The 21570-nt window shown below is 36.7% G+C and overlaps 1 protein-coding gene across 4 annotated transcripts in view; it reads left to right on the top strand.

Moving 5' to 3' along the window:
- The window catches only part of SLC30A6 (solute carrier family 30 member 6), a 35096-nt gene extending 14847 nt beyond the window's left edge, over positions 1–20249 (top strand). For 3 of the 4 annotated variants that reach the window (XM_054023898.1, XM_054023899.1, XM_054023897.1), the window contains exons 5-14: positions 6354–6419; positions 7306–7386; positions 9184–9219; positions 11412–11506; positions 14258–14306; positions 16264–16383; positions 16680–16782; positions 17184–17231; positions 17908–17976; positions 19612–20249. In XM_054023898.1, coding sequence (XP_053879873.1) covers positions 6354–6419; positions 7306–7386; positions 9184–9219; positions 11412–11506; positions 14258–14306; positions 16264–16383; positions 16680–16782; positions 17184–17231; positions 17908–17976; positions 19612–20109 — 1165 coding nt within the window. In that variant the 3' untranslated portion in view covers positions 20110–20249. The remainder of the gene's footprint in view (positions 1–6353; positions 6420–7305; positions 7387–9183; positions 9220–11411; positions 11507–14257; positions 14307–16263; positions 16384–16679; positions 16783–17183; positions 17232–17907; positions 17977–19611) is intronic. The other variant, XM_054023900.1, reaches the window with a different exon arrangement.
- The last annotated feature ends 1321 nt before the right edge of the window (positions 20250–21570 follow it).

Below are 21570 nucleotides of genomic sequence, written 5' to 3'. Positions count from 1 at the left end.
TCGTCCATCCCCGGAACAGCTCGAGTCACATGCGTCCCTCCACCCGCCGCCCCCTCCCCCCAGCAGACCCTCCCCCTTTGACCCTCAGTCTCCCCTCCTGGAAAGCAGTGGCCCCTCCCTGCAGCTCCTAGCTGTTGTTCCTGCCTTTTCCCATGGGGCACAGCTTGCCAGCTCTGGGAGCTGCTGTGCAGGGAGGCCTGGCCGCACCATGTGACTGAGCGGGGCCAGCAAACCCAGGAACTGTAGCCGCCCACATCTCTTGCGCAGGCACACTGCAAGTTGGGGAACCAGGCTCCGTTGGGTCCAGTGCTCCTAGTGGCAACCAGCAGCTATGCAGCACCAGATTTTTCAAGGAAAAAATGAAATTCTGCTTATAACATTAATTCTGCACAAATACTGCATTATGCAGTGGCACAGAACTGCCTCGTGAGTAAATTGTTTGTAGTACCTTCTTTAGTAGGATGGTGGAATGCTAAAGTACTTCCTTCTTTATCAACTCCCTGAAGCCACCTTCCCTTCACCCCCTGGAGAGAGATACATATACTAGTGCAAACTGGATTCTGCACAGACCAACAGACAAAGAAAGGGTTTGTGAATAAATAGTCTGGTTATAAACTGGCTCATGGTCTTCTTCCTAATCCAGCAAACAGACAGGACTCATGTTCCACAGAGGGCCCCGGTCTTTAGGGTACGGTTGGGAACACTGGGTGATGGTTCTGAGCTGATGCAGTGATGAACTGGTAACCACAAGGATTCCCCTAGGGTGGGGTTTGAAGGATTTACTCTGCCAGAATTCTTGTTAGTAGGGGTTAATTCTGGTAAGCTTATTAGTAGTTTTAATTGTTTTTAATGTTTTTCTCTATAATGCTTTTTACCTTAAGAGTGAAATAGGCTTGCATAGAAAGAACTGTGTGATACTTATAACTTTAGCAATTATACTGCTAAACATCTCTGAAGAGAAAGCAAGCAGGTATCCTTAGGCAATCTTTCTGTGCTGGGAATAACCCATTCAATAATTACAACAAGGAGTCTGGTGGCACCTTAAAGACTAACGGAATGTTAGTCTTTAAGGTGCCACCAGACTCCTTGTTGTTTTTGTAGATACAGACTAACACGGCTACCCCCTGATACTTGACACCATTCAATAATTGTGCAGCCTGGAAATATCCTGGTCAGAAGGGAGAGAGATGCTGGTCTACACCGAAGGGAGGTGATGGCCAGGGGAGCTGGAACCCTGAGGGTAGGTTCCCTTGCTGGACCACTGCGGGGGAAAATACAGATGCAGTTGCCCTGAACTGCAACAGTTTCATTTAAGGAATTTGGAATTAGTACATAAATCATCCAGAATCTTTGGTGAAGTGAGCAAGGCTATGAACTTTGGTAGAATAATTTAGTTGTACTTCTCTTGTAATTTGAGGTAAATAGAAAAAAGAAAGCTTTGTGTACTGTTTTCTTATGAGACTGCAGTAGAAGGTTTTGTTTTTTATTTAGCTTTTTGTGAAGTAGCATAATTACAAGCTTATGCCCTTCCATTAATGTAGATACTGTTTTGTATCAGATAGCATACAGTATTGAAATTTTTACTATAGTTATATTTTTTTCCACTTTCGAACAGACAGAAAACCACAAACCTTTTGCTAATATGAAGAAAACATTTGAACAAATGTGCATGACATTTGTTGGTGCTGCCATCTAAAATGTGCAGCTTGTTGGAATAAATAAGCTGATCCAATGAGTATTATGTAATAGGCAAGTTAAAGTTTTATATATGGAACACACAATATCTATGAAAAAACTTGTGGTTTAGCCATTTTAGGTTTTAGCAAGGGAAATGATGTGACTTAATCATTGCATACTTATCGTATGCATATTATGGATGTTACCTGATTGCTAGCAAAACATTTATAAATCACAACAACATGCATGCAAGAATGGCAGTTGGGAGGCAAAATGTCTTGGTCAAGACTTTATATTAAAATAAGTTCTAGTCTCTGACCAAGTTATTGTGATAACACTTGAATATCTAAATCTGTCAGTTACTTCTCATAAAATTACTGTACCAACTCAGTTGAAATTTCTTTTTTTTGAATCAGCTCAGAATAAATTTATTTCACTCTAGGGAAGGCTTTTTAAGGAAAAGCTGTTGGGCCACTTTTGAGTTACCTGAATGTTAATTTTAAGAAAAATCCCCTTGTAGTTATTACTAAACACAGCTTTATTTTGAGACATCAAACTCTGTGTGTACTATACACATCCAGAATGAAACTGCTAATCTGTAAGAAAACTCGAACTTTGGAAATATTATTGTTTGTGAATAGTGTGCCAAGTGTGCACAAAATATTATTTCCTTAATTTTGGGAACATACCGAAGTGGAATGCCCTGAATATTGGTATATCAGAGATGATGGGAAGGATGTGGACTTGAAGAATTTTCTAATTATCTCACAGCAAATTCTTTACACAGGTTTGATCTCTTGCTCGGTGTGAGCAATGTTCAATATTTTTGTTGCAAAAATAATTTCCTCACTTTCAATTTGTGACCTGCACGATGGCTTATAACAAATTAAAATTTTACTTCAGAAGTAAATTCAAGTGCTCTGGATATGGCCAGTATTACAAGGAATGAAAACAGGCTGAAGTTCTGTGAGCAAAGGGTAATGCTAAACATCAATATATTACATTGTGCGGCTGTGTCTGTTTGTTATGGGATAAGTTCTGTGTCCATTAACTTTTTCAGTAATGATCTGGAAGAAAGGGGTACAAGTGTGCTGTGTAAATTCACAGATGGCACTAATTTGAGATGTGTTGCAAGTAGCATTCCAAACAAAAATAATCAAAAGGCATCTGCAGAGGAGAAATGTGGCAGGAAAGAGGATTCATCTTGGAAAAATTCAAGTTTAATACATCAGGGAGAAAATAATCTGAATCACACATACTTAGTAAGAGGTAGAAAAATAGTAAGAAAGACCTGAGAATGATAGTGGATAGCCTAATAGGTATGAGCTTTGAGTGAGTGCTACAGCCAAAAAAGCCAGTTTGATTTGGAGCTGTATACACAGAGGCGCCACAGTATGGAACAGGGAGGTAGTAATTCCTCTTGCATTGCTCCGAGACCCATGCCTAGCATGTTGCATTCAGTTCTAGGTACTTCAGTAACAGGAAGATATAAACAAATTGGAAGGACTTCAGAGAAGAACAATAAAACTTAGTAACTGGAGGTTACTAGTTCAATATTTCTTCTTAAACAGTTTATTTAGATAACTATAGTGGGGACATGATCACTGTCTACAAATACCTAAAAGGTGTAAACACTAGAGAGGTAGAAAAATTATTTGGGTTGGTTCAAGGTGTTAAAACAAATAGTAAAGGAAAATTTGGCCCAGTACTGAGGAATGACCTTCCTAGTGGTAAGATTTGCCTTTAAAATAGTCTTCAAAGGAAAGTGGTGGAAACTATTACATGTTTCCTTTTAACATGGTGCTTTAAACAGTGATCAGTAAGACTGTAAAATTAGCAAGGGAGTGGAGGTGGTAATATGTCATGCATTATGTGAAAAAGTAAATCTTTACTGTGATATAGTACAAGCACCTCACTGCAGAAGGAAATACTGTGGTAAAAACAATACTTTGGAACAATATTTGATTACTTTTTTAATGGTGTCTGCTGATCATTCCTATATAGTAGCAGACACGATTGGGCCATAACCTAAACCCAAATAAAAAACCTCAGAACACTGGAGAAGTTTGGATTCAGATCTGAAATTTATAACTTGGATCCACACTAATGTGTGATATAATATGTGAACAAATGGAAATCTGTATAATAGTAAGAGGAGGCTTTTATTCATTAATAAATTTAATCCAAATAACAAGTGTGTGAACATTTTAAAAAATATGAAGAACAAAGCAGTATGTTTTTATGTAATGTGGCTGTCATATGTAGACTGATTTCTGAAGTGTCTGAAATATTAGTTTCTGAATCCTAGAATATCTTAGCTGTCTTAGTCTCAGTAAATTAGATTTTCAGAAAGCCTTTGACAAGGTCCCTCACCAAAGGCTCTTAAGCAAAATAAGCAGTCATGGGATAAGCGGGAAGGTTCTCTCATGGATTGGTAAATGGTTAAAAGATAGGAAACAAAGGGTAGGAATAAATGGTCAGTTTTCAGAATGGAGAGAGGTAAATAGTGGTGTCCCCCAGGGATCTGTACTGGGCCCAGTCCTATTTAACATATTCATAAATGATCTGGAAAAAGGGGTAAACAGTGAGGTGGCAAAATTTGCAGATGATACAAAACTATTCAAGATAGTTAAGTCCGAGGCAGACTGCGAAGAGCTACAAAAGGATCTCACAAAACTGGGTGACTGGGCAACAAAATGGCAGATGAAATTTAATGTTGATAAATGCAAAGTAATGCACATTGGAAAACATAATCCTAACTACCCATATACAATGATGGGGTCTAAATTAGCTGTTACCACTCAAGAAAGAGATCTTGGAGTCATTGTGGATAGTTCTCTGAAATCATCCACTCAAACTGCAGTGGCAGTCAAAAAAGCGAACAGAATGTTGGGAATAATCAAGAAAGGGATAGATAATAAGACAGAAAATATCATATTGCCTCTAGATAAATACATGGTATACCCACACCTTGAATAATGAGTACAGATGTGGTTGCCCCATTTCAAAAAAGATATATTGGAATTGGAAAAGGTTCAGAAAAGGGCAACAAAAATGATTAGGGGTATAGAACGGCTTTCGTATGAGGAGAGACTAATAAGACTGGGACTTTTCAGATTGGAAAAGAGGCGACAAAGGGGGGATATGATAGAGGTCTATAAAATTATGAGTGGTAGAGAAAGTAAATAAGGAAGTGTTATTTACTCCTCATAATACAAGAACAAGGGGCCACCAAATGAAATTAATAGCAGGTTTAAAACAAACACAAGGAAGTATTTTTTCACGCAACGCACTGTCAACCTATGGAACACCTTGCCAGAGGGTGTTGTGAAGGCCAGTACTATAATGGAGTTCAAAAGGGAGCTAGATAGATTCATGGAAGATAGGTCCATCAATGGCTATTAGCTAGGATGGGCAGGAATGGTGTCCCTAGCCTCTGTTTGCCAGAAGCTGGGATTGGGTGACAGGGCATGGATCACTGATAACCTGTCTGTTCATTCCCTTTGTGGCACCTGCCATTGGCCACTGTCAGAGGACAGGATACTGGGCTTGATGGACCTTTGCTCTGACCCAGTATGGTCGTTCTTATGTTCTTAAAAGGATTGGCTTCTTCAGGACTCTGGAACAGGTTAGACTGTGCCTCCTCACTATTTATAGAGTGACAACAGTGTACTAATTTTCTTCATTCAAAATTAAACTTTTCTAAGTTAGTGTACTGTTGATCTAACTTCCAGTTCTCAAACCGTGCACTTTTGGATATTGAACACCTTTATTTTTAGCAATGAGCCATTGGGTGCCATGAGAGTCAATGGACATGGTTGGCCCCAGTAAATCAAACTGAAATGGATTGTTTTTCCATTAGTAGCAGTAACTACTGTCCATCATACAGTTGGTCTTAGACTCAAGAGGATGCTTGAGTCATGAGGAAGACAGGCCATTGAGATTATGCCACCATCTTTGGCCTTACAGCCTAGAGGCTTTAAATTATTTCAATTTAACAAAGTGTTAAGATTTTTTTAACTTCACCCTATTTAAAAGCATGCAACTTTATTAAAAAGGAATTCAAGTAAAGCGCATGGATTAAAGGAGAAACCTTCTCAGTGCAGCAAAAGACCAATGGAAAACCTTTGCTTATTAACTCCTATTTGCATGTTTCTCTGTTGCCCTCTAGTTCACCTTCAAAAGAATTTTTAGGGCACAAAGAGACTAAACTTTACCTTCTTTTTTTTTATAGGAACTTCAGTGGAAAATATATATTGCATTTGGAGTTGTGATAACCTTATTGTAGGCTGAATGATGCTGGGTATTGGGGAAGGTTGATGGTGCCCCTTGTAATTACAGTACACCCTTTGATCTTTTATGTCACGAGGTTATCGCTGATATAAGGGATTGTATTGACTATAGCTCCATTATAACTCATTAGCTCTCCTCATAAAACATACACCAGAGGTCTGGTCCATAGTCCAAATGCAGACAGAACTTCTACTAAATTCTAACTTCCACTAAATCCTCGCTAGCCTAAAGATTGCCGGATTGGGTCCAAAGAGTAATTGAAGTCTTATGGAAACGTTCAGATTAAGGGTGTATTCTGAAAGTTAAAATACATTTAATCTATAAACTATTTAGATTGTAATAGTTGATTATCCTAATATCGGCCTCCTCCTTTTTGATTTTAGTTTGATAACATGCCTAATAAGCTACTGGGTAATGATGAAGAAGCCCAGCCCAGCCTATTCATTTGGGTAAGCACTAATAATTAAGGCCCTACTTAACTTGCGATATTGCAGAAATTGCGGATTCTGCAATATTAGGCTTCCACTGCAATTTTGAAAGCAGGAGCCCTGTCGTGCGTGGGGCTGACAGTGGGAGCTCTGACTGCCCCAGAGCTGAGAGCGGGAACCCAAGTCCCTGCTCTCAGCCCCAGGCCTCTGCTCTGACCCCCGGGTGGCTGTTGACAGCAGAAGATTGCGGAAAAGTAATAATGAACTTTATTTTTGTGGCAACTCAGCCACAATTTTTTGATAATTCCGCAATTCAAGTAGGGTCTTACTAATAATACAGTACTAATTATTTAATGTGCCATGAAAAATACTTGCAAGTATATTAGATGTGTTTCTAGAAAGTTCCCATTTATAAAAATCTGTATGTGCGTATGCATGCTAAAATGTCTTTATAATCAGTGAGAATTTTTGACTCCATTCCCATTAACTTATTGCACTGTATTTATTCAATAATGTATAGTTTGCCCATTGTTGTGGTACATAGGCACATTGATTGTCAAATAAACATCTGTAGTATCTCATAAATCAAGGAGACACAGGTATTGAGAATCTAAAGAAAAAAGTCCTAGGATAGGGATGGAGAGAGAGGTAAATTGCTTAATTCTATGGTGGGGATTATAGTGAGAATTTCCTGTGGCTCTCCAATCAGTTAACTATCCATATTATATGGATTGTTGGCCTAAAGGAACTTGAAAATAATTACTCCTCCCTAAAACTTCAGATTCATTTCCATCTGCCCTCCTGGAAAGAGTTAGAGTAGAAGGTCTCCTGCTTTCTCCCCACAGACTAAAATGAAAACCCTATTAATATATTGTCCAGTGTTCTTAACTTATTTCTCAAATTTCAGGTTTGAGAGATTTGAAGTACTAGCAGTATTTGCTTCCACAGTTCTGGCACAACTTGGAGCTCTTTTCATACTAAAAGAAAGGTAGGAATGTGTACTGTTTCCGTTATGATTTACATCTGACATTCTAACATGAGAAGGTACTCCACTCCAGCTTGAGTAAAGCTCATACATTTTTAAAGTATTGTAAAAGAAAGATAGTCATTAGGAAAAGCTCCAGATTTCTTAAAGACAGAATCATTTGACAGCAAGAGGTAATGTTATACAGTATTAGCTTATAAATTTGTTAGTCTCTAAGGTGCCACAAGTACTCCTGTTCTTTTTGCGGATACAGACTAACACGGCTGCTACTCTGAAACCAAGTATTAGCTTATGTTGCTGATTTATATTGTTTACTGTTTACGTGGACTATAGGAAAATTGTAAATGTGATCAAAGGAAAAACTTAAATGGTCCTACTAATTGCATATTCCAGGTACTCTATTAAGGACTTACTTATTAAGTCAGTACATTTTACCATATAGTTTGATCACGGAGATTAATGAAGCAATGCTGAAAATACATAATTTTGTGCAGTTATTTAACTTCAATATTTTCAAGTGTTTATTTGTTAAATAGCACCATATTTATGATCTAAAGCACTTTAATAATAGAAGTTGTAGTTAATTTATGGGTTTGTCTATTTTTTTTTTTTTATCTTAAGCTCCTATTTTATCAATCCATCCAAATTTGCTCCATATTGATACTTGACCTACAAACAGTTAGTTCCAGGTACAAAATTTATTTTAGTCTATTCTTTGCAGTTTATTTTTGATTAATAAATTAAACACATCAGAGAGAAATAATAGTTTATTAGTTTCAGGTGCTTAGCTTTAAAACTTTTTTAGAAGCCATTAAAAATTATGATTATCTACATCTGTAGATTGCCTCTAGTGCATACAAACCAACTGTGTTTTTCTTTTAAATGCCTACCGCTGTATTAACGACCTAACAGTGCCATTGATCTTGTGAATCATTGGCACCATGCCATGGATTGATCTTTGATAAAGAGGCAGTGGCAGAGCTATGTAAGGTCTCCAGATGTAACACAGAATTTGCTTGCCTTTCTAAGTTTACGTGTTGAGAGCGTCTTCAGAACTGTTGCATTCCTATTGGCTTTAGTGGAACTGATGGCAGCTGAGCACCTTACAAAATCATCCCCTCTTTATATGGGTATGGTATTTCCAAGTCAGGTTTAGTTTCTTTCTACTCAAACATGGTTTAAAATATTGTCTCCTTTTCACATATTCATTTGAAGTGGAAGAGGGACCCTTTAATGGTCTTTTTGGCAGGATTAAATTTTTAGACTACTCTTAATAGCCGGATGCCCAGCATAGCCTTGAGTTTCTCCTGTGATGGCAATTGCAGCTCATCCGAGACAGTATGCTCTCTTGCCTTACTTGTATATTACTGTTTTCTAATACTTAGCCCAGATTTTCTCTGCTACAGTTGAAGATTAATTCTTTGTTACTGTTTGTTGACTGAGGAGAATAACTGATCTATGTCCTCATTATAACATCCTTTTTATTTAGAGGGTTACTCTATCTATCCTTGTTTGACCTTTCTCTAATGGTAAATTATACCCAGTTTCAGTTTGGTGCCAAGCATATTGGAATAATTACTTCATGTGTTGTCATAAAAATGACATTCTTATCCATACATCTCAAAACAGCATTTGCCATTTTTGCGTTGTTGAAGCATTTAATATGGCATCCTGTATCCCACTCGTTACATTTATTTGTGGGTTTAGGTGTCCGCAACTGAAAATCTTTCCTTTATATAGTTAGTTTTTTAAAATATCATTTAATAAACATAACTAAAATTGACAATTTATTTCTTGTAGTACAGAACGGTTTCTGGAACAACCTGAGATACACACGTAAGATTGGATTTTTATATATGAAACTATAATTTTTTGTCAGTTTACTTCTGTTTCTAATTCTTTATCTAGTACAAAGTAAGAGTGACTTGGCTTATCTAGTATTAAACTGTTTTCAGTACATTGATATTTCTGTGTTCCAAACTGCATGCAAGCCATGTGGTAATAACTTTCAATCTATGGCGTGCAATTACAGATTAGTCTACATGAGCCCATAAATAGTCAGATAGTTGAAGAGCAGTTACATATTTGTTCCCTGTAGCTTAGTGCTTCTATTAATTATTTTTAGGGCTGTCGATTAATCGCAGTTAACTCACGCGATTAACTCAAAAATTAATCACGACTAATCACAGTTTTAATCGCACTATTAAACAATAGAATACCAATTGACATGTATTAAATATTTTTGGATGTTTTTCTACATTTTTCAAATATATTGATTTAAATTACAACACAGTGTAAACTGCTCACTTTATATTATTTTTTTATTACAAATAATTGCACTGTAAAAAATTATAAATGAGTATTTTTCAGTTCACCTCATACAAGTACTGTAGTGCAGTCTCTTTTTATCATGAAAGTGCAACTTACAAATGTAGATTTTTTTTTTGTTACATAACTGCACTCAAAAACAAAACAATGCAAAACTTTAGAGCCTACAAGTCCACTCAGTCCTACTTTTTGTTCAGCCAATCGCTAAGACAAACATGTTTGTTAACAGCATTTATGGGAGATAATGTTGTCCACTTCTTATTTACAGTGTCACCAGAAAGTGAGAACAGGCGTTCACATGGCACTTTTGTAGCTGACATTGCAAGGTATTTACATGCCAGATATGCTAAACATTCATATGCCCCTTTATGCTTCGGCCACCATTCCAGAGGACATGCTTTCATGCTGATGACACTCATTTAAAAAAAAAGTGCATTAATGAAATTTATGACTGAAATCCTTGGGCATGAATTGAATGTTTCCAGCTATGTTTTACCCGCATTCTGCCATATATTTCATGTTGTAGTAGTCTCGCATGATGACTCAGCACATGTTGTTCGTTTTAAGAACACTTTCGCTGCAGATTTGACAAAACGCAAAGAAGGTACCAATGTGAGATTTCTAAAGATAGGTACAGTACTCAACCCAAGGTTTAAGAATCCGAAGTACCTTCCAAAATCTGAGAGGGATGATGTGTGGAACATGCTTTCAGAAGTCTTAAAAGAGCAACACTCCGATGCAGAAACTACAGAACCCAAACCACCAAAAAAGAAAATCAACCTTCTGCTGGTGGCATCTGACTCAGATGATGAAAATGAACGTGTCAGTCATTTTGCATTGTTATCGAGCAGAACCTGTCATCAGCAAGGATACATATCCTCTGGAATGGTGGATGAAGCATGAAAGGACATATGAATCTTTAGCGCATCTGGCATGTAAATATCTTGTGATACCAGCTGCAACAGTGCCATGCGAACACCTGTTCTCACTTTCAGGTGATATTGTGAGCAAGAAGCAAGAGGCATTATCTCTTGCAAAAGTAAACAAACTTGTTTGTCTGAGTGACTGGCTGAACAAGAAATAGGGCTAAGTGGACTTGCAGGCTCTAAAGTTTTACATTGGATTATTTTTTAATGCAGTTATTTTTGTAATTTCAACTGTCATGATAAAGAGATTGCAATACAGTACTTGTATTATTAGGTGAATTGAAAAATACTATTTCTTTTGTTTTTTACAGTGCAAATATTTGTAATCAAACATAAATATAAAGTGAGCACTGTACACTTTGTATTTTGTGTTGTAATTGAAATCAATATATTTGAAAATGTAGAAAACATCCAAAAATGTTTAAATAAATGGTATTCTATTAATAACAGTGCAATTAATCGCAATTAATTTTTTAATCACCTGATTAGTTTTTTTAATCGCTTGACAGCCCTAATTATTTGTATATTTTTATTAAAATTTCTCTTTTGAGGTTGTAAAGTTAATTGAGAATTGAATTAAGCCTGATTTTACCACAAATAACATTTATCAATATTGTATATTTTAAAATGATTGCTGTTGGTTATTAAATATTCAACTGGAATTTATCATACTGGAGAATGTTCAGAAGTGTTTCATTAATGACAGTTTAACTTTGTAACATCACAGGTGGGTACTGTGAAAAATGAAGATTAATCTATTTTTCCTCTCTTTAGGGGACGATTGTTGGTTGGTACTTTCGTGGCTCTCTTTTTCAACTTGTTTACAATGCTTTCCATTCGGAATAAGCCTTTTGCTTATGTGTCTGAAGGTATGTGTTGAGTGAACTGTGACAAGATTCAAGGAAAGGCAATGAATATTAACAGTTTTCTTCCAAATATATTTTTTGTTAGATAAGAAATACAATTACCATGTATGTCATTTCTAATAGTTCAATAAATCTAATTAAAAGGTTTTGAATTGGAGGCAGTCTCCTCATTTGTCATGTACTAAGTCCATAGGGGGAGCAGAGAGTAGTACACCATCATCAATATGGTAAATTGAGTGTAATTTCAGATGTAGCTACTACTTCGCTGTATTTAAAACAAATGTAAGAAGCACTTCTTCACACAACTCTCAGTCAACCTGTGGAATTGTTGCCAGGGGATGTTGTGAAGGCCAAAAGTATAACTGGGTTCAAAAAAGAATTAGATAAATTCATGAAGGACAGGTCCATCAAAGGCTATTAGCCGTGATGGTTAGGGATGCAACCCTATGGTCTAGGTGTCCCTAAACCTCTGACTGCCAGAAGCTGGGACTGGACAGCAGGGTATGGATCCCACGATAATTGTCCTATTCTGTTTTTTCCCTCTGAAGCATCTGGCATTGGCCACTGTCAGAAGACAGGATACTGGGCTAGATGGAACATTGATCTGTCAGAGTGTGGCCATTCTTATGTTAAGATACATATTAGTTTCTTCTTCTGTTTTAGCTCCTTTATTCAACCAGTAAAATTTTAATGTGGGCAATCTTACAATGATACAGACAGACTTGTACAGATATTTAAATTTTTGTTAATAAAGCCCACCTTCTTTATACAGCTTACTCCTTGGAGTTTTTAGTCTTTGTATTGTAAAATCACAATCATTCTCACTAATTGAGCATTATGGAAATTTGCAAATTGAGTGAATGCATAAAGGCTTTTTTAAAAGGCTGTTGCATCACAAAATATATTTGTTTTGGTTAGTGTAGTTTTAATTACTTATAGTATTTTATATGTAACACACTAATGTGGAAAAGCAGAGTGAATTGAGCAGGGAGCCAGGAACTCCTAAATTCTAACCCTGACTTCCAGATTGAAGCTCAACCATTCTATACCACATTTTCCACATCAGTAAAATGGGAGTAATAATATTTGCTTTATAAGGGCTTTGTGAGGATTAATTAATTGTAGTGCTCCCCTTCATAAATGTAGAGTTGTATTAGTGCTTATTACTATTTATAATTTGTGCTGTAGTATATTTTGAAAGTAAACTACGTAATCTAAGACTCATTACAGCTGTCTTCTTGGAGAAGGGATGAGATCTACATTTTTCAGGAAAATTGAGTTTTGTAGACTAGCTTCAAAGTCAGAATTAGCAACGTTCTACATTACCGTCATGATTTGCTTTTGACCAGATCCCTCACAAGGAGCTAGAAAGGAAAACAATTAACTATGTGGTGAAGAACCAGAAACCTGTGATGAATTTAAACAAAAATTAAATGTATGTGATAGGAAACAGTCATAGTAAATGGTTCTTAGTTATAACAAAGACAGATGGAGTATTCCTAGGGTCTGTGTGGGGATGTAGAGGAAGCTGTAGACAAGGAGATGGTGAAATGTGCTGATAACAATTATTTAGGCTAGTGAAAACTTAAGGAGGATTGTGGAAAAACTCGAGAGACTTAGTCAAATGGTGTTGGGTATCAAGGTGGAAGATGATTAACTGGGATCAAGGCAAGGTACGGAAAAACTATCTAAATTTCTCTTGTGTAACTGTGCACTGCCCCCCCTCCCCCCCTTACGCTAGGGTTGGCAATTTTGGTTGGATGTAGTCATGGAGATTTAATAACATGATATAATCTTTAATTAAAGATCAATCTTTAATTATTGGAGACTCCAGGCCAATCCTGGAGGGTTGGCAACCCTAGGGTAAGGGGTGGGGATTGAGGAAAAAGTTTGGGGGCTACAGTTTTAGGGTATAACCCTGTCATCTGAGTAGGGGTCAGATAGGAATTTTGGCCACCAAATTTGAGCATTGCTGAATTGATTAGATGCCCTGTGTGAGGCCTTCAGCATATATTGTGTGTTGGCTACTGTTGGAGGCAGTATATAGGCACTGATCTGATCCACTATACTAATTCCTATGTGCCTGTAGGCATACAACAAATGTTACTGTCTGAGCCTCAGTTAGAAAGGTGTATTGATTTTATTTATTTATTTATTTTGCAATTTGTTTAGGAGAGCTGGATTAAATGGCTCAAAGGTGGTGGTTTTTCCCCCACATCTAATTCACATGCTGTGTTCTAGGGTGGATAATGCTGTAGCTGCCTGTATTTGCAAAAAATTCCCTTCAACATAGTTACAGGGCCAGACTGTGCTCCCTTTCCTCATGTTGGTGAGCAGCTACGTGCATGAATAGTCCCATTGATGTCAATAGGACTACTCACGTGATTTTCTGCACACAAGTGTGTGTGTGTAGAAGGGGAGGGTTTACAAGTAGTGTGCTCCCATAGAGAGCCCAAGTTTGTATGCATTTAGAAGTTAACAAAGGCAATATTTTCTTTAAAAATAAACAGTGAAGTCTGCAGTTGCGCTTGAAATTAATCCAATTCAGATGTTGCATGAGAAAAGGTTTCTAACCAACCACAGGACAGAAAATGTTCTCCTTTCTCAAGTGATATTTGACACTCTGATCATTGTGATCTAATGTTAAGATGGATTATTCACTCATTTTTACTACTTCCTTACATTATTTTTTAAAAACACACCTTAAGATGAATTGTTGTTCTGATTATAATTGGTACCTTTGTTTTTGTGAAGCTGCTAGTACGAGTTGGCTTCAGGAGCATGTTGCAGATCTTAGCAGAAGGTAAGGCTTCGTGATATTTTTTTCATAATAGCTAATACTTAAGTCAATATTAGTCATCTAATGTCATACCAAGTTATTTTTAACTGCATCACATTGTATAGGGCACTCTGACCAGGGATTGAGACATAAGCTTGGTATTAAAACATTTCTGCTGTCTCTCTTGCTCAGCAAATCTGAGTAACGTTCCTCAAATGAGTGAAGATAATTCTATCTCCAGCAAGGCCAGTCTGAACTGCATTTCCTAGCAGCCATTAGGGCTGCCTCACAGCTCAAAATACTTCATTTAAACATAAGAATTTTATGGGGACGTCTCACTTAGTCCAGCAGGAAGATGGAAGCCTCCAAAAAGACCAGGCATAGAGACAGGTGCACACTGTTTCTCTCTCAGGTTTTTTCCTTTTATTTTCTTTGTGTCCCAAGCATCACAGACTTTTTTTTTTTTTTCCCCCCCATTGGCTGCAGGGCCACAACAAGGTCTCTCTTCCAGGAACTGAAACATTGTTTGTCATGTTTTTGGCTGTTAACCCTTTTAGTATACACCTCCACCCCGATATAACACTGTCCTCAGGAGCCAAAAAATCTTACCGCGTTATAGGTGAAACTGCGTTATAGCGAACTTGCTTTGATCCGCAGGTGTGTGCAGCCCTGGCCCCCCGGAGCGCTGCTTTACCGCCTTATATCCGAATTCATGTTATATTGGGCCGTGTTATATTGGGGTAGAGGTGTATTTGGACACTGAATGCCAAATAATACAGATAATTTGCAAATAGCCTTTGCCAGATATTTAAAATATTTATATTTTGAGCCTTCCACATCCCTGTGTGAATTGTATGCTGTCAGCAGTACAAATACCTTATATTTAGATAGAACTTTTTACCGTAATGGAGTATGTTAAGCCATATTGCATAACACTTTGGACATGCTGCAAAACCTACCTGTTCCCTAAAGCATTTCAGGAGTGGGGTGGGCAATATGATATAAGGTGTAGTAGAAGGAGCGAAAAAAGCACAAGTTACTATAATCATAAAGAGCTTGATCCTTCAATGAGCTAAACAGATCCTGCAGTACGCTTAAGCACATCCTGAACCTGAGCGCATAGTACCTTATTAGACCAAGCCCTTAATGGTGCAAGTTAGATGAGACAAGATGAAAGGGACTCTGTGTAGCAAGAAGCAGGACTGTGAAGGTCCCATCTCAATGTGTGCACGTGGCAAAGAGTCAATAGTTTCTAAGTTGCATAAATAAAAAGTTACAAATGTAAAGAAAAATAATGGTACCGCTGTACAAGGGCTTTGGAAGAGCAACCCTAGGACTACTGTGTAGAGAATTGGGGGGTTAATGTCTAAAAGATTTAGACAGAGAAGACAATCAGGTTGATTTATTGTATGGCAACTCAGTATTATGGGGAACAGCATAGAAAGCTGTCTTTAAAAAAGTGATTTTCAGATATTGAAAGGGGCTTCCAAAACAAGAGTCTAGGACACACAGTCAGATCTGCTAACAAAAAGGGCATAACACTTGATCGCAGTTTAAATTTGTGGAAATGTTTTCTGAAAGACTGATTACTCTAGTGTACTTTACTGTAATTTTGTCTTCTGTTTTTCCTTGTAAGATTAGAAATCTTTATTTAAAACTGGGAAAGAGTTTAAATATAATTAAAATGCAAAAGATAGGAATGTTCCATGCACAAAGCACTTGATTTTACATTGTGAGTAAGGGGAGGAGACATAAATGGTTCTAGGCCTGAAAATAATTAATCTTTGTAGTTCACAAAGAGGATCATTTAACTTCCAGCAGGAATAAAAAGGCTTTTAACCCAGTCAGCAGCAACATCCTGTCTGCATGATCCTTGAAGTGGGTCTATTGTATGTTGGAGTAGCAGGTGTAGCTTATTAATTCTAGTTTTCCAGCACTTACAACAACTAGCTGACAATTGCTTTTTTCTGTTTTGTTGCAGTCTGTGTGGAATCATTCCAGGGTTGAGCAGCATCTTCCTTCCACGAATGAATCCTTTTGTCTTGATTGATCTTGCTGGTGCTTTTGCTCTTTGCATTACATATATGTTAATTGAAATTAAGTACGTATAATAATTATTTAAATAAATAAGTATTTTAGGGTATAATTCATGGGAAATCTCCTTTTAGGTTTGCAAGCACTGGTCATGTGATAAGCTGAAATTTCACATGTGACATGAACCATAATCATTGAGACACATTTGTTTTTTAAAAGTTGTGTGTTTCAGATACATATGCTTAGTGAATTTTTGCATGTTCTCTCTCTATATCTATACAATGGTGGTCATTTAAAAGAAAAGGCATATGCAGATACCCTAGGAAACAAGCACGTCATTTAAAATGACCCTTTTTGTTTCAGCAATTATTTTGCTGTAGATACAGCCTCTGCGATAGCTATTGCTTTGATGACTTTTGGTACCATGTATCCTATGAGTGTCTACAGTGGAAAAGTACTACTTCAGGTGAGACAGTGTCAGAAAATGTTTTAATTTTACCTTTTTAAAAATGTACATGTTTAATGATTTCCACCATTAAACATGTAAATGAAAAATGTTCACAAGAAAGAAATGATACATGATTAAACTCTGAAGAAATTTCTAACGTGAAACAACTATGTATCACGGAATCATAGCAATCACAGATGCAGCCTATAGTTTTGATTGAGTTGTTGCTTTTTTGTTACATATACTATCAGCATTGTGAGTTAAGTGAACTACCCGCTCGAGTAATTACATTTAAAGGACTATACTACTATAAATTATAAAGGCAGCAGACAGATCATAATAAAGCTAATATAACTTTAAGATAGGACCAAATTAGCATCTGTTTGTCATTATTGTAACATTCTTTTGATTATTTTCAGACAACCCCACCACATGTGATTGGTCAGCTAGATAAACTTATTAGAGAGGTAAGTTAGCGTATAACATGTTACATGAGGTGCACAGCAAAGAAGTTCAATACAAAGGTTGAACGTGCATCGTGAGAACCTACCGGTCCTTCAAGTTTTCATCCCACAGAAGATAAATCTGACTGCAAATGAAAATTCTACACTTGCACTGTGTGTGTGTGTGTATATATATATATATATAAAAGAAATACAAAGCTTACAATCTAATTTAGACAGTACGGTTGATATGTCTTATAGAAATGTTCTAGTTCTTAAATAGGTACAGATTTTCTTTAAAATATATTCAATCTTTGATAAATTATCACTGAAAGGGTTTGCAACAATTTGTTTTAAGAAGGCATAAAAGAGGGAGTTCCTTTTATATTTTAACAAATAGAGGAGTTGTAAGCATTCGTGAAAGAGCCTGGGTGTCGGAAAAAACAGGTCTTGCTATATGAAGAAATTACACATTTTCAGATAGTGGGAATACATTGGATATAAATATATCTAGGAGTTTAGTGGCATCTTCTTCAATGAAGTCCCTTATGAAAATTTAGTTGAAGGGAGAGTCCACAATGCAAAATGAAATATTGACAATATCATCTACAGCTCAGCTATCTAAACAAATCTACATTTCTAAAAGACTGGAAACATTTTCTTTAATGATAATTTACCACATATTTGTGTTTTAAATTAGGTTTCCACTTTGGATGGTGTCTTGGAGGTTCGAAATGAGCATTTCTGGACATTGGGCTTTGGTACTTTGGTATGTTTTGTGCCATATTGTCTTGTTCTTTAAAAAGGGAACATTATCTTTACTTCATTATCTTTATCTTTGCAACAAGATGCAATTTTTGGTTATATACAGAGGCATATAACCAGAGGTTATATACACAGATCCACCATAACAATCTTTTGCTAAAGAAGTGCACATCACAATTCAGAGTGGTATCATAAATGTAGAATTATTTTATATCTAGAAAGAGAACAATACCACTAGCAGCAAATTCATGCGTTTCTTACTATAGGCTAAATTATAGCTTGGTACTTGTAGGATTTTTTTATTCTTTTTAAAGTGCTCCCTCCATGAAATCTTTGCTTTGAACCATGCTTTGATAACCAGTTTTCAGACTTGTCAGAGGACGTTAGAGTTGAATCTTCTTGGTGTAGTAATCATTGACTTATACAACAACTTTGGAGTAAAGCTACCATTTTGGATCCTTAAAAATTCTTCCAAATGTCATTAATGATTAGTGCCAAATCAATTGATATGGGATTCTCCTATGGCTTTATCTTATGGGAAGTTAATATGAATTGTCTCTGAGGAAGAAAAAGCTCAGCTATGAGAAGTGAAAAGGAAAATATGGTCTCTTCAACTGAACCATATGTGCTCTAGCAATCCTAAAACAGAAGTAGAATTCCTGTACTACAGAGGAGCACCTAATAAGATCCTAAATGGAAAATATGGAGTTTATTAAAACTTTCGAACAGCTGTTTTTTCTTCTGTGATATAAAATGGACACACAAAGGAAATTATTACTGAAACTAAAGCGGGGGATCAGGTACTCAATGACAGCCAGGAATTAAGAGTCCTTTAAAACTTTTCTCTCCTTTTTCTTCTCTTAGCATGTCATACCCTGAAAACATAGGAGCTTCTTGGCCAAAGTTAACTTACCCAAATTTGCTGATAAGGAAAGGGAAGCTCTGTAGTCCCCTATTCTGTTACCTGAAATACCAGATGTTACTGAACTACTGAAGTCATGCAGTGGGAATAAATTGGACTCAGTGGATTCTCCACAAATTTTTACAAAACCTTTGCACCTCAGCTTGTCTGTTTATTTGGCACCTTCCAATCTGCAGTGAAATTGGAGTGATGCCCAAGATCTGCCTACACTCTTGCTAGTTAGTGCTACCAGAAAGAAAACCAGCCATTAACTGCATTTGCTGTAGGTCAAATTCTTTGTTAGATATGGATGCAAAAGGCAAATGAGGGACAAAACTTTGTTTCCCGTGCTGTCTGCAGTACTAGTTCAAGTTACGGGAAAGGGAAATATTAGTAAGGGTCAGGCAGGCATGCACCACACACAGATTATATCCGGTAGTGTAATCACTTCAGACACTGAGGCAGTGCTTCTGTTTTTACCTTACCTTCAAGCTCACCTGGTACAGGTGTTGTCTCTTGCATTCAACAGCAGCACAATGACATACTTTCCTCAACTTGGAGTTTGTTTTAATGCTCTTTCTTCTTCTCTCCACTGATGCTCCACAGTAGTCTCCACGTTTGTGCAGAATAAGATACTGCTTAGCTCTCCTTGTAGTTAAAATGTTTAATGCAAATCAGGATCTCTACCTAAAAGTCTTATAACAGCCTGGTTGGTTTTTGTTTTGGTTCACTTTCTAGGCTGGATCAGTACATGTACGAATTCGAAGAGATGCTAATGAACAAATGGTACTTGCTCATGTGACTAATCGACTGTATACTCTAGTCTCTACTTTGACTGTTCAGATTTTCAAAGATGATTGGATCAGACCTGCCTTAACATCTGGGCCTATTGCAAACAATATGTTGAATCTTTCAGATCATCATATTATTCCAATGCCACATTTAAAGGCTACTGATAATTTGAACCCTGTTACATCCACTCCAGCTAAACCTAGCAGCCCACCTCCAGAATTTTCTTTTAACACACCGGGCAAAAATATGAACCCAGTTATCCTTTTAAACACTCAGACAAGACCCTATGGATTGGGCCTTAATCATGGATCTGTACCTTACAGCAGTGTATTCAATCAAGGACTTGGAATTCCAGGGATGGGAGCAACTCAAGGATTCAGGACTGGTTTTACAAATGTCCCAAGCAGATATGGAACTAGCACTCGAGGTCAACCCCAGCCATAATAAACTCTATTATGCGTTATTTATTGTACATAAGGGTATTGATTTAATTTTTTTTATTGCCCAGTTTTTGTAAACCATTAGACCATTCTAAATTACTGGGATCAATTGTATTGTTTATATTCATTAAACAGTTAATTGCATTTCCACTTTTTTATGTTAGTATATATGATGCAACAAATTTTTGACAGACTTGTGAAACTTGCAAATAGTTTTTACAGCTACTGAATTTATTCACATGCAGATTTTCTATTCACCTTTCTTTTTTCTCCAATAATGTGCTGAAGTATAACATGAACATAGTTTCATGAGAGAGCAAAATTGTGAAGGCGGAGCATCCTCCATTCTCTTTAACTGCGAATTGTTTCTGAATTGTTTTACTGAATGATTGTGCAACAGCAGTGATTCATCTGTTCTGCCCCAGTTCTCATTTCTTTTCTTAAAAATTATGATCACTGTTTGATCGGTCTTTGTCAAAGTCACAGTTAGATTTTCCTTGGTTGGAAAAGTATTTTTTCTCACTACATTTTACTGTCCAGTATAAGGACAAACTAAGACTTTTAAATTTCTTATTGACATTAAGGAATCATTTATTCTATAATTTTATTTCTTGTTGATTTTATTGAGGTACAAAATGTTCATCAACTGTTTTCTTGTAACTGTTTCATACTTATATTTGTATTTTTTTAATTTAATTGCAAAATTACATGACAGTATACTGGGAAATAAAATATTAGAAACTCCATATTCTAGAAGCACCTCTTTCTTACCTATGGCCACTCCCGTAACAGTATGAACCAGATAAATGACTTTGGGCATGCACAGTGGATGGCTCACTCTTGATAAGCCACTAGTGCATCCTTCAGATTGTTGAAAGTGCCCTTTCATTCCATTGTGACTTTATATTTCTCCTGTAGAGCTTCAGAAAACAGTTCACCATTTATAAAGCTAGTTCACAGGGATAGTATACATCAATGGTGCAGAAAAAGAGAACGCAGTATATGGCAGTGATGCTCTGCGTTTGTGGTACTGAGGGCCATATTGGCAACATGACTGCCTAATTTTCATGTACACTTAACTATTTTTTTAAATTTTTGTAAATAACCTTATATATGACACTTCTGATACAAGATTTTTGTCATTCTTTTGCCTTTGCTAATTGTATTTTAAATTTCACTGTTAGCTGGTCACAATCAATGTGTTTGGTATCTAATCACACAAAAAAGCAAGTATCTGTGTATGTTAAATGGGAAATGCTGATTTTAATTGTATTCACTCTCATGGCCATGAGACTGCTGCCCCAGCAGGATGACATGCAGGGTTTGTGTGGACTGTATTTTGTTGTGCAGAGGAGACTGGGAGGATTCCACCTAGCAGACGATTCTGGTTTAACCAGTAAATCCACTCCAAATGCAATCTCACAGGGCAGTGAGTGCTGCAATGGAAGTAAGCAAATTGTATGGC

The sequence above is a fragment of the Malaclemys terrapin genome, chromosome 3 (genome assembly GCF_027887155.1).
Source record: "Malaclemys terrapin pileata isolate rMalTer1 chromosome 3, rMalTer1.hap1, whole genome shotgun sequence".
NCBI classification, from domain to species: Eukaryota; Metazoa; Chordata; order Testudines; family Emydidae; genus Malaclemys; species Malaclemys terrapin.
This window is presented reverse-complemented; position numbering and strand designations above follow the sequence as displayed.